Raw genomic sequence first — 13,990 nt, forward strand, 5'->3', positions numbered from 1 at the left:
CTGCCCAGCTGCTACCTGGCCACCGAGGGCAATGACCAGAGACAACCCCTATCAGTTCCAAAGTCAGTGAAACCAAACAGAGCAAACTGGGCTCAGGCTCAGGGACTCCGAGCTAGGGGAGGTCCCTCCCTGACTCGAGGTAGTGGGTTTGCCAGCCTTGCAGGTGACCTGCAGCCACCATGCCCCGGGCGGGGGAAAACACCAACAAATCAGCGCTTAAAAGTCAAACAGCGAGTTCCGCTTCCCCTGTGTGGCTTGCCCTCCCGACTGCCCACTGCCCATCCCGAGGGGCCCAGAAGCAGCCTGACCTTGAAGAAGATGTAATTGTCCTGCACGGTCAGAGAGCCTTGGTCGATGGGGCCCGGGAATGGAGCCGTCAGAGTCTTCTCGGAGCAGTTGTAGATCTGGCAGGTGACATAGCGAAACCCTGCAGGTGATGAGAGCCAGCACAACGTGTGACTCTCACGCACTCCAGCTCTGGCTGCAGGAGCAGCCCGGCAGCCTCAGACGCCGAGAAACGCAGGCCCGCTCTGGCCTTGGCTGGATCCTGCTGTGGGACTGAGGCTCAAAGGACCAGCCCTGGGATGGCACCTGCCGCCAAGCAATGGCGGTGACGTGCCAGGAGCACTCATCGGAGGTGCTTTTAATCCTTGGGACGACCCTACCGTGGTCCCATCCTCTGGATGGTGAAACTAAGGCAAGAGAGGTCAGGTAACGTGCCTACAGCAGGGTCGCCTGGCCAGCCTCCAGCTGCTTGTAAACAGAGGTTCACGGGCACACAACTGTGTGCCTGCTCCTCTGGGGGTCAGGGACAGTCGATCTCCTGCAGAAGTGGCAGAGGCCTCCAGGCTGGAAGCATCCAGCAGCTGGCCCTTGATGGGGAAGGGCTGCCGACCCTGGGTCAAAGTCATGCCAGTGAGAGCCGGGATGTGAGCAGAGGATCCCGTCCCCCTTCAGCGCACTCTCACATCAGATCTCACATCTCATCTTGTCTCATACGCAGGCTCTGTCTTGCTGGGAGAGGGACCTCTGACGGACCCAGGCAGACTGTGGGTGGGACACTAACTTTAGGGAATACACTTCCATTCTTTTATAAGTATTTATAGCCGGGCAAAATGGAACGCACAGTTCGCAGGCAGCCACTGCTTTTACTTCAAGCCCTGTTTTTCCAGAGTTTGGGAGATCCAGCAAAATTGCCAGGTGGGGGGTGAGCCTACATGCCACAGGAAGTGACCCCTCCCAGCTTGCAGGGCCGCAGCAGGGTTTAACCCTGGCAGCAAAGGGAGCCCACGAAGGCACTCCAGGTCGTCAGCACCTTCGGAGCACGTCCTGCCCACGGCCCTGGATGACTGGACAGTGTGGACAGTGCCCAGGGGCCGCCTCAGGGCGAGAAGACCCACGCGCTTGTTCAGGGGCAGGATAATCTCCGTCTCAGGGGCTCTGCGGTAAAACAACTTGGTGAAGATCTAGGGAGAGCGGCATGCAGGGAGCCTATGGTCAGCACGGCCGTGCCACCGCCCACTCACACCTGAACCCCGGCCACCTCGCTGACAAACAGCCTGGCCACTCCCTGCACTCAGCATGGACTCTCCTGTCCTGGGCTCGCCTGCTGGGCACGCGGTGGGCAGACTCGCCCAGGCCCGATTCAAGGTCAACCATCTGCTCACGCACCTGTTCACTGGCTCACCCACTCACTCAGTCATTCACTCACTCACTCATTCATTCACTCACTCAGTCATTCATTCATTCACTCACTCAGTCATTCATCTACTCACCAATTGACTCATTCATTGATTCACTCACTCCATTCACTTTCTTACTCATACACCACTCATTCACTTATTCATTCACCCACTCACTCATTCACTTGTTCATTCCCTCACTTACTCATTAATTCATTCACCCGCTCAGTCATTCACTTACTAATTAACTCACTCATTCATTCACTCACTCATTCACTCAGTCTTTCACTCACTCCCTCCCTCGCTCACTCATGTGTTCATTTACTCACTGATTCATTAATTCGCTCGTTCACCCCCTCACTGACTCATTCATTCATTCACCCCATTCATTTTCTCACTCATTCACCCACTCGTTCATTCCCTCGCTCACTCCTTCATTCGCTCGCTCACAGGGACCCTGCGACTGCTCAGGGCAGCAGGCATTTGGTCATGTGCTGCGTCACGTGGCAGCTCTGCCGGGGACACAGAGGTGAATCAGTCAAACCCCACCCTGTCCCCATAGGGCTCCAGGCGCGGGGTGGTGTGCAGAGCTGTGACGGCAGCCCAGGCACTGAGAAGGTGACAGGCAGGGGAGGTGGTCCAAGAACAACAAGAAACCCAAGAAGGAGGGCTGGGGTGAGCGCTCCCAGTAGGGGTGAGAGCCGGGGAGCATGGGGAGTGACTGAATGGCTCAGGCTGGCTGGGGTAGTTGAGTGACAACTGGAGGAAGGACCAGAAGGTCCGGACACCGTGTCCCTGAGCGTGCTGGACTGGACTCTAACGGGGCTCCCAGGCTGGGGTGGGGGTACCACGAGTCAGGAAGCAGGGGGCACATGTGGTCTTTGGTCGAGGGGACACCACTCAAGTGGCACGTCGGTTCTGGGGCGTCTGGGGCTAAGGCCTCCTCCCCCTGAAGAGGGCAGGTGGTGAGACATCACCGCTGGGTGAAAATGGCTCCCCTCATCCAGGATGCCGGCTTGTCCCCTCTCCTCGCTGGATGTGGGGATATCCCGAGAGACAACCACACCCGTCGTTGCTGCCTTGAGTCCTGGGTTGGGGGGGTCAGTCCCCATATCACCCTGGGATGATCTCAGATTTGTGGGTGGAGCACAGTGGGAGCTGTGGTCTCTACCGGCCTACAACCCTGTAAGTGCAGCCAGCCCGGAACCCCTCTGAGCCTTGTTGCAGGAAAGCAGAAGGGACTGTAACACCCGCCTCCCCTCCCAGCAGGACAGCAGATCCTAGAAAGAGCTGATGGCCTGGAGAAGGTTAAGGGGCCCCGGCTGCAGCTTCACTCCAGTAGCACTGAGCGCTCCCCTGTGATGTCCCCACACTGAGCGCCATGTGTGTACTGACCCTTTTCCCAAATGAGGACACCGGGGAGCAGGGAGGAGAGGTGACGTCCCAGGGTCGGGCAGCTGGCCCGTGGCAGGCTGGGAGCTGACGCCACTGCTCTGTGCTCAGCCGGTCTCTCCGAGGCCTGGCCCTCAGTCTGCCTCCCACCTAGTATGTCCTAGCCAGAGAGCTCTGCCGCTTGGCACTTGTCACCTCCCACCATTTATTTGTTAAATGTGAACGTACAGAGGTTCACTCGGAGAGAAGCCCAGCAGGGGGAGGCTTAACGTCCCCAGCTGCGGGGCTCTGCAGTCAGAGCAGTGAGATCACTGGCATGGCACCCGCTCTGCACTCCTCCCCTACTTGCTCCCGTGGCTTCTGCAGTGTAGATGGCATCCAACCCTCCCCAACCAGGCAAAGGGCAGGGCTGTGCCTTGTTCACCTGTGTCCCCGGCAGGGTCAGCATTAGCCCTGGTCCACAGGGGACTCAGTAAGCCCTTGCTGAATAGTGGGCTCTGATATCCTGGAAGACACCATGGTTCTAGAATATTCCATAGTTCTAGGGCCGGTGCTCCTCTGTCAGGAGCACAGAAGATCTTTCTCATAGCACATCAGGCCCCTGGGCGCATTCTGGCATTAAGCCAGCTGGGTTGGGGTGGACCAGGTCCCTGCCCCATTAAAGGGGAAGCCATCAGAGGCCTCCACACTCACTAGCAAGGGTGGGGGCAGAGAGAGCAGGAAACACTTAGTGCTCAGGGGCCGAAACAAATCACCCTCTTAATGGACTTTTCCAGTGGAGTCGAGCTCCTTGACTTCAATTTACCCCCAGCTGGAAAACAAGCACATCAAAAGTTACACCACATCATAACATAGCGAGGTCAGCTCTGCAGGGCCAGCTCAGGAAAGGAACGAGGGCATATAAGGACACCAGGGGACACTGGGTGCCCACACCCCTTCCGGCTTACCTCCTCCGAGGTCCTGGGCTTCCATGTGGACCAAGTCAGGGTCGGCGTCCACCCCAGACACGGCCCTGGAAGAGAGTATGTGGGGGTCAGTGCTGGACCGAGTCGCAAGCCCCTCTCCCAGTTCCTATGTCAGTCCCTGAGTCCCAGATAGCTACCAGGCCTCCCGCAGCTGGAGCTACTCTTACTCTGTGGGTGTGAGAGCACGGTCCTCCCCACCTCCTCCTGGGGAGGTAGCCAGAACTCGAGGTTCGCTTGGTATTCTTCTTTTTGTGGTACTCTTTATAAAAGACTCCCCTTTACCAAAGGCCTTCACATTCCTTGCCTCTTGACCATGGCTGCTTTTGTTCTGTTTTGTTGGTGATCCAAATACTCCGAGGAGACTAGGTGGGCCTTGGGAATATCACCCTGAACTTGCAAATTAGGACACTGAGGCTCAGAGGAGCCAAACGGCCCCCGACCCCCACCCAGGGGCACACAGCTCTACAGGCAGAGCCAGGACTTACACCCGGCTCCCTTGCCTCCACCACGCTGCTCCCTGCCCACCACCCACCGTGGTGCCGGCTCCTCCCTTGCCCATGTGGGCCCAGGGCTCAGGCAGCGCCCAGGATGCAACGGGACCTGTGGCTGCCCACGGAGCCTTCTACAAGAGCCGAGGAGAATAGACGAAGGCACATCCTTGGGTCTCCACTTGTTGGGGAGGCAGGGACAGGGCCGACAGCCTCGGGGACCCCCGGCACCCAGCACCCACCCAGCACAGAGCCTGGCACCTGAGAGGTCAAGGGCACACTCTCTAAGTGAGAAGACCCTGGCGGGGGGCGCTGCCGTCCACACCAGCCACTAGGCCCCCAGGTCTATTTCAAGGTGAGGTTTGCTTCAGGCTCTTGTTAACTCCTGTGCACTCCCAGGAGCAAGGTCTCCTGCCTGACCGTTGTCTCTCTATTCTGAATAAAGTGGCATTGTTCCCTTGATCAGGGGCACTGACCGGTCTTCAGCCGCTGGTGGGGTTTTAGTGTGACTGCCGGTCATTTGCAGGGTGCGGTAGTCACACCGGCCGGCTCCTTCACTGCCTCACTCATTCCCTCCCTCTCTCCCTCACGAATTCCCTCCATCCCTCCCTCATTCATTCATTGTTTCCCTTATTCCCTCCCTCCTTCATTCCCTAGTTCATTTATTCCATCCCTCATTCGTTCCCTCATTCATTCATTCATTCGTTCATTCATTCATTCATTCATTAACTCATTCATTCATTCATTCATTCATTCCCTCCCTGACTCCCTCGGTCCCTCCTTTACTACCTCCCTCATTCACACGTTAATTTGTTGGCTGACTCACTTGCATGCATTTATTCATTCCCTTCCTCACTCTCACTCATTCACTCCCTCATTCCCTCATTCCCTCACTCACCCGCTCACTCCTGCACAGACTCACTCACTCACCCCTCAGTCTGCAATTGCCTCCCCTTAGCAGGGCTCTACCCACCCCCCAACTCTCTGGCTCTCCCATTGGAATATCCCCACAACCGAACTCCAGGAGCCCACACCAGGTCCTGGACCAGGCAGGGGCCCAGCAGGTAGGGGTCCCTCCCCAGACACTTGTGGTCATGGGTTCTGAAGACCACTCAAGGCTGGGTGTCCAGCCACGCAGCTAGAGCCCAGCTCCCTGCAGGGAAGGACACAGTGTTGACCCCATGCCTTCTGGTTTGTTGGAGTCCCCAAAGATGGCCTATGGGGAAGCTCCTTGGTGTACTGCTTAGAAATAGCAGATGCATGAGACGAGCCCCAGGCAGGCAGATCTCTGGAGACCTCAGTGCTCCGGGGACAAGGGCCGTTAGCTCTCACCCCTGCTGAATACCACCAGATCTTATAAACCCTCAAGGACTCTGCACCGGGCCGGGAGTGGGGTGAGGTCTCTCCTCACCCAACCTCCACCGCCAAGGCCCTGCCACTTGTCCCACACCTGGACAGGCGCTGAGCTGATGGGAGAGGAAGGCTGAGGCTTTGTGGGTCTGCTCAGGCCCCAGCAGAGAAACAGACCCGATGTGTGGCCAATAGCATGCCCCCACCCCAGACAGAGACAGTCATGGTCCTGGGCCGCTGCTTATGGACGGCAGGACTCCAGAACTGTGCCTTGGCCTCCCTGAGCCTCAGTCTCCCCTGCTGTCACATGAGGGGAAGACGACCAGGGTCTGAGAAGATAATGCATGCAGACCCCCGGTCTGGTGCCTGGTAGACGGTCAGCATCCATGATGTGGCCACTCCCGGAGGAGAATGTTCTGGTTTTGTTCCAGGCCCACTGAGACACCACAGGGAAGGCAGCGAGCAGGTGCCCCTGGTGGGCCCAGAACGCAGCGGGCCTCCCGCCCCCGGGCTGCTCCCCCAGGGGACCCCAAGACCACGCTAATGAGCTCACTTGCTGTTCAGCCTCCCAAAGCAGGAAGGGGTCCAAACCTAAGACAGAACGCAGGCTTTGGCAATTCCTGCTGTCAGATCAAGGACAAAGAGCGCCCTAGAAACGCTGTCAAAACAGCGTTATTCACTGCTTGGAAGAGGGGGGCCCGCGGCTGCCTGTCACTGCATTCCAGGAGAGGTTCCCGGGCCCCAGGGGCCAAGTGTCCGGCCTGATAATGTCTCACACATAACAACTCAGGGCAATTTGAGAAACTTGGGGGAGAAATAATTTGATTTGCGCAAGATAAAAACATGTTTGAATTAGTGCCAATTTACCTTGCAGTAACTGTGGGCAGGTTTGCCTCTCGGGCCTGAGAGATCCCTGAGCACCTGGTCCCGCCGGGGACAGATGCACGGCTGCGCTCCGCCACTCTGCCAACCTCTCAGGCCCTGGCTGTTGGGAAATGGCCCCTCCTTGGCCTTCCCCACCTCCTGGGGGCCCTGGGGTGGCCACAGCTGACATCAGTGACAAGGCCAGTGATGGATGAGGCACTCGGGGTGCCAAGTAAGGAACACGGCCCTCCCACAGGTGGCCATGTGGCGGAAGCCAGCCACCCCCCACAGAAGCCCCACAGGCCAGCCGCTAAAACTCCAGTTAGTGAGGCGGGCTTCCCGGGGGGCTTCGCTCCGGCCTCGAGGCCGTAAACCAGGAAACGAACTCCTTGCGAGACACACGGAGCGCGGGAGGGAAAGGAGAGCTCTTTCCACGGGGCTTCTCTGCTGGGGAGACAGGACCGTGGCCCAGTGAGAACGCCAGTGCATAGTCTGTCCTACAAATGAGGTGAGAAGGGAAAGGCTAGGAGTGTGTGTGCACGCACGTGTGCGGGTGTGCACATGTGCTAGAAAGAGCCATTTGGTCGGAAGAACATGTGTGGAAGCCACGTCTCTCCAGGGGCAGTTTGGGCAGAAGAAGGGACCATGGCCATGGCTGGCAACCGGCAAATGGGGGCCCTGAGCCAGCGGGACTCCCAGCTTCCACGCCCTCCATGGCGTTGCCCTCCAGCACTCAGGCCGCACGGGCCTCCCTCACGCAGCTTGACCAGACTTGACCACTGACCAGTCTTGAGCACCAGAGTCTCCCCACTGAGGCAGTGAGGCTAGAACGTGGCTCAGATGGATCAGTGAGTGGCTCCCAAGAGATAGCCCAAGTGTGGGAGGGGAGCCCGGGCACTGGATCGGGCAGGAGAATGGGGCCAAGGCAGGCAGGGGTGGAGGAAGCATGGGGTAGGGGAGGCTGTGTGGGAGGGGGGCAGCTAGTCAGGGGCTGAGTTAGGACCTGGGGCAGGAGTGGGGAGGCAGAGGAGGTGGGGAGGTAGAAGGGCAAGGGGTGGAAAGAGGGAGGGAGGGAAGGTGTGGAGAGGGGAGGGGGAAAGTGAGGGGAGAGGGTAGGTGTGGGGGGGGCAGGAGTGGTGAGGTGGACGAGGCAGGGTGGTGAAGAGGGGGAGAAAGGGGTGTGAGGAGGAGAAGGAAGTGGAGGTAGGGAGGAGAAAGGAGGGGTAAGAAGGGAGGGAGGGGAGGAGGGGAGAGGGCAGAGATGGTGAGGAGGAGGGAGTGGCAGGGGAGTTGGGGAAGGGACATGGAGAGGGGAGAGGGAGAGGGTGTGTGGGGGAGAGAAGGAGAGCAGGTGAGGAGGGAGAGAGAAGGGCTGGTGAGGAGGGGGAGGCAGGGAAGGTGGGAAGGGGGGAGGAGGAGGCAGGAGAGGTGAGGAGGGGGAGGCAGGTGTGCTGGGGAGGGAGAGGCAGGGGTGGTGAGGAGGAGGCCAGAGAGGAGGGGGAGGCAGGGGCGCGGGGAGGGGGAGGAGAGCAGGTGGGGGGGGGGAGACAGGTGGTGGGCCTACTGTGTGCTGGGCACATGCCAGTTTGAGGTACTTGGCTCCTGTTTGCACCCTGGAGGAAGCAGGAGCTCAGAGAGGGACCAGCCCACATCAGGTTGCACAGCTGGGTCACAGGTGCGCAGGTGACCTGGGATGGCAAGTTCCTAAGTTCCTAAGTTCCTAAGTTTCCAGCAGAGTAGAAAGAGCACCTGGAGGTCCCCCTGGGGTGAGGAGGTCCATGGCTGGGATCAGAGGCAGGAGAAGGTGGGGAGCCCTAAGCTGGGGGCTGTGGGGAGGAAAGGGGAGCCTCCGCCCTCGGGGTTGGGGGATCCCCATTGTGGGGAGGCTCTTACCAGAACACATGGTCTTTGGTCACTCGCTCCCGCAGAAGCGTCCACTTCTTCCCCAGGTCCGATGACACATAGAGCTTGGCAGAGAGAAGAGAAACAGAAGTCTGGTCATGCCTTGAGGATGAGCCTCTTCTGAGCTGGAGTGACCCCTCCTGGACGATGAATATGCCCCAGGCAGGCCCCACACCCACACCTTTGAGAGGCCAAGGGTCAAGCAGAGGAGCTCCAAGAAGAGCCACTCTCGCCCCCCAGGCCTGCTGGTAGGAACTGAGGGACACTGGCCAGGCAGATCCCCAAGCCAGGCCTGGGCTGGGGATGGTCGGGGTCAGTCCCCTGTGCGCTGAGTCCCGAGGCAGGGCTGTGGGAGCCTGGGGGTGGGGGTCTGCGCTCGCCACACCAGTGTCCCTGGGCACAGGGCAGTGTGATGTTAAATAGCCTGTAAAAAGCACCGTGACAGCCTGTCCCTGACCCCTTGCTGCCCGCGCCCACCTTGGAGGGGAAGAGAGCCACAGCTGAGGGAACTCGGTCATGGATACTGGGATACTGTCGCATGGTGACAGGCAGGAGTTACGCCTGCAGAGAGCACAGCGTAATGCAGGGACTTGGCCGGTCACTACGCTGGACGCCAGAAACAGATGGAGCATTGTGGGTCTCTCCAGCAATAGAAGCAGCCCACCAAGCCAGGCTGAGAGAGGCTGCAGGCCTTCCTGACTTTGCAACATCTCTCATATATGCTGGATATGCTGGACCCCGCAGGGCACACGTCCAGCCCTGCGGAGACCTCCGGGCTGCATGCAGCTGGTAGGATGAGGCCCTTGTGGGGCTGCAGGGCTCCCAGAACACAGGTGCCCCGTCTGCCCCTCCCCTCATCTCCCTCCAGCTGGGCCCTGAGTCAGCCTGGGGGCAAGAACTAACGCTGCCCCCCCTTCCCTGAGCTGGGATGTGGGCAGGTCTACAGTCCAAGTCCCAAGGCATCTTTCATTGGTGGTTTTGCCAAATTTCCTTTGTCACCCTCCCTGGCTGGGGGTTGGGGGTGGGTTTGTGGGAACGCTGAAACGTCCCCTCCATTCCTGAGAGCAGCGTAGGCCGTGAGGGTGTTAAGGGATCTGTACGCCCATGAAGCAGGACACATACGGAAATCCTACACAGCCCACACGGAGCCCAGAGACCCAAGCATTCTGCTACAGAGGCAGGGCTGGGTGGGGACACTTGGCGGCCACTCCCCAGCTGAGAGGGCTGCTGTGCTTGGGGACAGAGAAGACCTGGTTCCCCTGAGCCCTGTCTGGCAGGTGCTGTGCTGCCTCAGTTTCCCTGAGAAGATGGTATGTTTTGCAGGGGTGAGTCCGTGGCTTGAGAGATCATGGGGTCCCATAGCCGTAGCTCACGACAGACTCCACAGTCTGTGCGACCCAGCTGCATGACCCCTCAAAGCTCCCTAAACCTCAGTTCCCCACTTTCCTAAAACAGAGATCCAGATCCTGGCCTTACTGGGATGTGTGGGCTGATCCCAGGCACCGTGGCAAAGCGTTTGCACAAATGACATTCCCCTTGAATCCTGTCGCTGTCATGCAGGGATCTCATTGACCCAGGGCTGCTGCCGAGGGCCGACCGTGTGAGCATGTGCCGAGCTTGTCCCCTCTCAGACCCTCTCATGACATCTCTGTGAATTGGACACTTTTATCAACCTGTTTTTCAGATCAGGAATGGCAGCTAAGAGCAGCTGAGCAATATGCCCTGGGGTAGTTCACTGGCAGAGGCCAGATTTGAATTCTCCGTGCTTTGAATGCCCCTTCCTTTATTCCTCTGCACTCAAGACGTGTCTGGAATAAATCTGTTAAGCAGAGCAATTTCACGGCCAGACCTCAAGAGGAAGGAAGGCCGAAGGCAGCCACTGGACCTCAATGTTTCTGTCTGTGAAATGGGTCTAATAAACATGACAAGAGTCGCCAGGATTAGAGCTCCTGACTGCTGGCCTTCAGGGCCAGCAGGACACATGCTCCTCTTCTGACCCAGCTTGTCCTCATCGGGGACCCAAGTGATGGGAGGAAGTGAGGTCATGGTGTTGTCCCTGCTGTTGTTCTCGAAGGAAGGGTTTATGGAATCTCTGAAGGGAAATGGGCTCTTCATGCATCAGCCCTGTGCCGTCCTGGCCTTCAGTGTGGGCAGACATCCCCTATCCCGGAAGCCTGCCCTAGACCTAATGCCAATCCCCCACTAGCTCCCAAGGTCAGGACTCCAGGCCTGTCCTCACCACCCCAGCAAGTCACCGAGTCCAAATGAGCTAATGTCCGCCACCTAACCCACAACTGCTGTACCCTGAGCCTACTGAGCCACCTGCACCCCTCCTCTGGGTCTCCTGTGGCTTCCTGCACCCCTCCTCTGGGTCTCCTACCCGCAGCCCTCAGCCCTCCCATCCAGCCCTTGCTCCATGAGAGAGCCACCGGGCTCTTTCTGGGACACACAACTGACCACATCATTCTCCTGCATCAGACCTGCCAGGGGATGCCACAGACCTTCCTTGGGATAAAGCCCACACTCCTCGTGGGCTGTCTGGCCCATACAGCCCCCACCTCCCATGCCCCCATCATGCCCCACTCTGGGCTCTTGAGTGACGGTGGTGCTAATATGTCTCATGAGGTCCTTGGAGGATCTGCACCTGCTGCTCAGTCTGGCTGGAATGCCCTTTCTTGTCTTCATTCAGTGTTCAGGATTCCATCGAAAGTTACCTGTTGGTCAGGCCTTGGCCAAGGTCAAAGCTCAGAAGTCCTGGTATTACAGAGCCAGGCTCAGAACCCAGTCCCTCAGGTCAAGAAGCCCGTGTCAGGGCTCAGGGCCCAGGACCCAGAGAAAACTGGGCTGCAATGCCTTCCCTTTGCTATACACTCCACTCTGGCCTGGAGGAGGGGTCCCCAGGGCATGCCCCCTTGTGCTGTCACCCACCTGGCACTGGGGGCCCTGGTGCTTCCGCTCCTTGTCTTCAGGACCCTCCTGCACCCTTCAGTCACTCCCCCTCCACCTCCACCTGGGACCTCCTCCTTGCCACCTGGCTTCTAGTAGATACCCTACCTTTTAGGCCACAGGTTCAAGTCCCACATTCTGGATTCTTCCACCACCCCTGGCAGACCCCCTTCAGGACTCCTTCTTCCCCACAGCTCTAGGAAGAAGATCCTGTGGATCCCACCTCAGTGAGCTATCCTCATCCTAACCACATCATCCTAACCAAGCCGTCCTAACCGCATCATTCTGATCACGGTATCCTAACCACAGCATCCTAACCGTGGTGTCCTAGCCACATTGTTCTAATCACAGTATCTTAACCATAGTGTCCTTACCACGGTGTCCTAACCACAGCACCCAACCATGGTATCCTAACCACATTGTTCTAATCACAGTATCTTAACCACAACATCCTAACCATGGCATCCTAACCACAGCATCCTAACCAAGGTGTCCTAATCATGGCATCCTAACCATGGCATACTAACCACGGCGTCCTAACCACAATGTTCTAACCACATCATCCTAACCATGGCGTCCTAACCACAGGTTACCATAAGAAGATGCCTCACCTCAAGACACTGCCAGACACTCAACCGCAGCCTCTGGAGAGTCATGTTGCGTGGCTGTGACTCCCGAATTTGTGAGTCTGCGGCAACAGTGAGGGTTTGTCCCTGTTCTTAACATATGCGGGGATTTCCTCTGTTAGGCCACTGTCCCCTGCTGTCAGCAGCACAAAGAAAATGCCCAAGACCATGAGATCTTGCTCCACAAGGAGGCTGAGCGTCTGTGAGCATCGTGGATGCCAGGGTCACCCAAACAAAGCACCAAGAATAGTGCCTAAGCAGCAGAGCCTGACTCTCTCTCCGTTCTAGTGCTGGGAGTCTGAGACCAAGATGTGGGCAGAGTTGGTTCCCGCTGAGGCCTCCCTGTTTGGTGTGTAGATGGCCACGATCCCCCCATGTCCTTATGTGGTCAACCCTCTTGCACATCTGTGTCCTGATGTCTCCTTCTTCTAAGGACACCTGTCATCCTGATCAGGTCCCCCCCAGAGGACCCATTTTAACTTAAATACCCCTTTAAAAGCCTCATCTCCAAATATGGTTACATCTGAGGTGCTGGGGAGCGGTATAGATATTTTGGGAGGGGACACAACACAGCACATCCCAGAAGCCAACCTCCTACCCACTCCACCTCTGGTGTCCTCCCTCCCTCCCTGTCACAGGCCCACTTCTGCTGCCTGTGTCTCTGGGAGCTTCTCTGGACCCCTACCCTCACATTTGCTGAGAGAACCCCACCCTCCAACCCCGAGCTCTGTGCTTGGTTTCTCCCCCTTCGTGGAGGTTTTGCTTCCTGCTCCTCTGGCTCAAGCTTCTGTGGCTCACCTCTCCCCCAGCCTAGCCCCAGACTGATCGCCACTGGGTGTGCTGGAGGAACGGACAAATTCAATTCTAGCACCAGGGCTGGCACACTTTTCTGGAAAGGGCCAGACGGTAAATAACTTTGGCTTTCCAGGCTGTGCAGTCTCTGTTGTCACGACTCCTCTCTGCCCCTGGAGCAGGCAAGCAGCCAGAGACAATACGGAAACGGATGGGCTTGCCTGTGTGCCAGCGAGACCTTAATTTGCAAAGTGGGTGCCAGGCCACCGTCTGCTGATGCCTGCTCCAGGGCACACGATGTGAAATTATCACTTTCCTATTTAAAAAGGGCTTTTTGGAAAGTTTTCATGCCCTGGAACGTAAGATTCAGGAGCACAAGGAACTCATCCATTCTTGCTAAGCACGTGGAGTCATGCCGAGTCATGCAGTAGGTGCTTAGTAAATAGCTAATGGCTCCAGCGGCTGGAGGTCCTGCATTTCGGGAAAGGCCTCAGTGGGAGAGCCCAGCAGGTGGTACGGCCTTTCATGGAGGCCAGGTGCTGAGCTAAGAGCTTGTCAGTCTCCATTCACGTAATCCACTTGTGCACGCATATAAGACGGGCCTCCATCCCTTTACCTATGAAAGAGTGGGAGCTGCTCAAGGTCACACAGTGTTTGCTCGTGGACCTGACCGTGATACCCCTGTGGCTGACCGGTTCCCCCTGGGAAAGATGCGAGATCCTCTCTCATCCTTTCTCTGGGCCATCTGAGTGACCAGCCTGGGGCTCCTTCCACCTCAGGTCTTAATTTATCCCTCTACAAATCGGGAGAGAACTGCTCCCGTCCTCGAATAGTGAGCAATTAAAAATGGGCGTGCAGCCATCCATTTCTGGTAATAAAGCCTTGGCGTTCGTGGACGGCATGACGCCCTGCCACGTGCCCTGAGGACGCCCACCCCGAGACACGGTGCCGCCTTTCCAATTTGCTCTCGTAGGAGGTGATTT

The 13,990-nt window shown here is 57.8% G+C and overlaps 1 protein-coding gene across 5 annotated transcripts in view; it reads right to left on the reverse strand.

Moving 5' to 3' along the window:
- Nucleotides 1-13,990, reverse strand: part of SORCS2 (sortilin related VPS10 domain containing receptor 2) — a 424,965-nt gene that overhangs the window by 57,100 nt on the left and 353,875 nt on the right. For all 5 annotated transcript variants that reach the window (XM_032333741.1, XM_032333742.1, XM_032333744.1 and 2 more), the window contains 3 exons: nucleotides 8,635-8,708; nucleotides 4,022-4,086; nucleotides 309-427 (listed from right to left, as the gene is read on the reverse strand). In XM_032333741.1, coding sequence (XP_032189632.1) covers nucleotides 309-427; nucleotides 4,022-4,086; nucleotides 8,635-8,708 — 258 coding nt within the window. The remainder of the gene's footprint in view (nucleotides 1-308; nucleotides 428-4,021; nucleotides 4,087-8,634; nucleotides 8,709-13,990) is intronic.

This window comes from Mustela erminea, chromosome 2, assembly GCF_009829155.1.
Source record: "Mustela erminea isolate mMusErm1 chromosome 2, mMusErm1.Pri, whole genome shotgun sequence".
In the NCBI taxonomy this organism is placed as follows: Eukaryota; Metazoa; Chordata; class Mammalia; order Carnivora; family Mustelidae; genus Mustela; species Mustela erminea.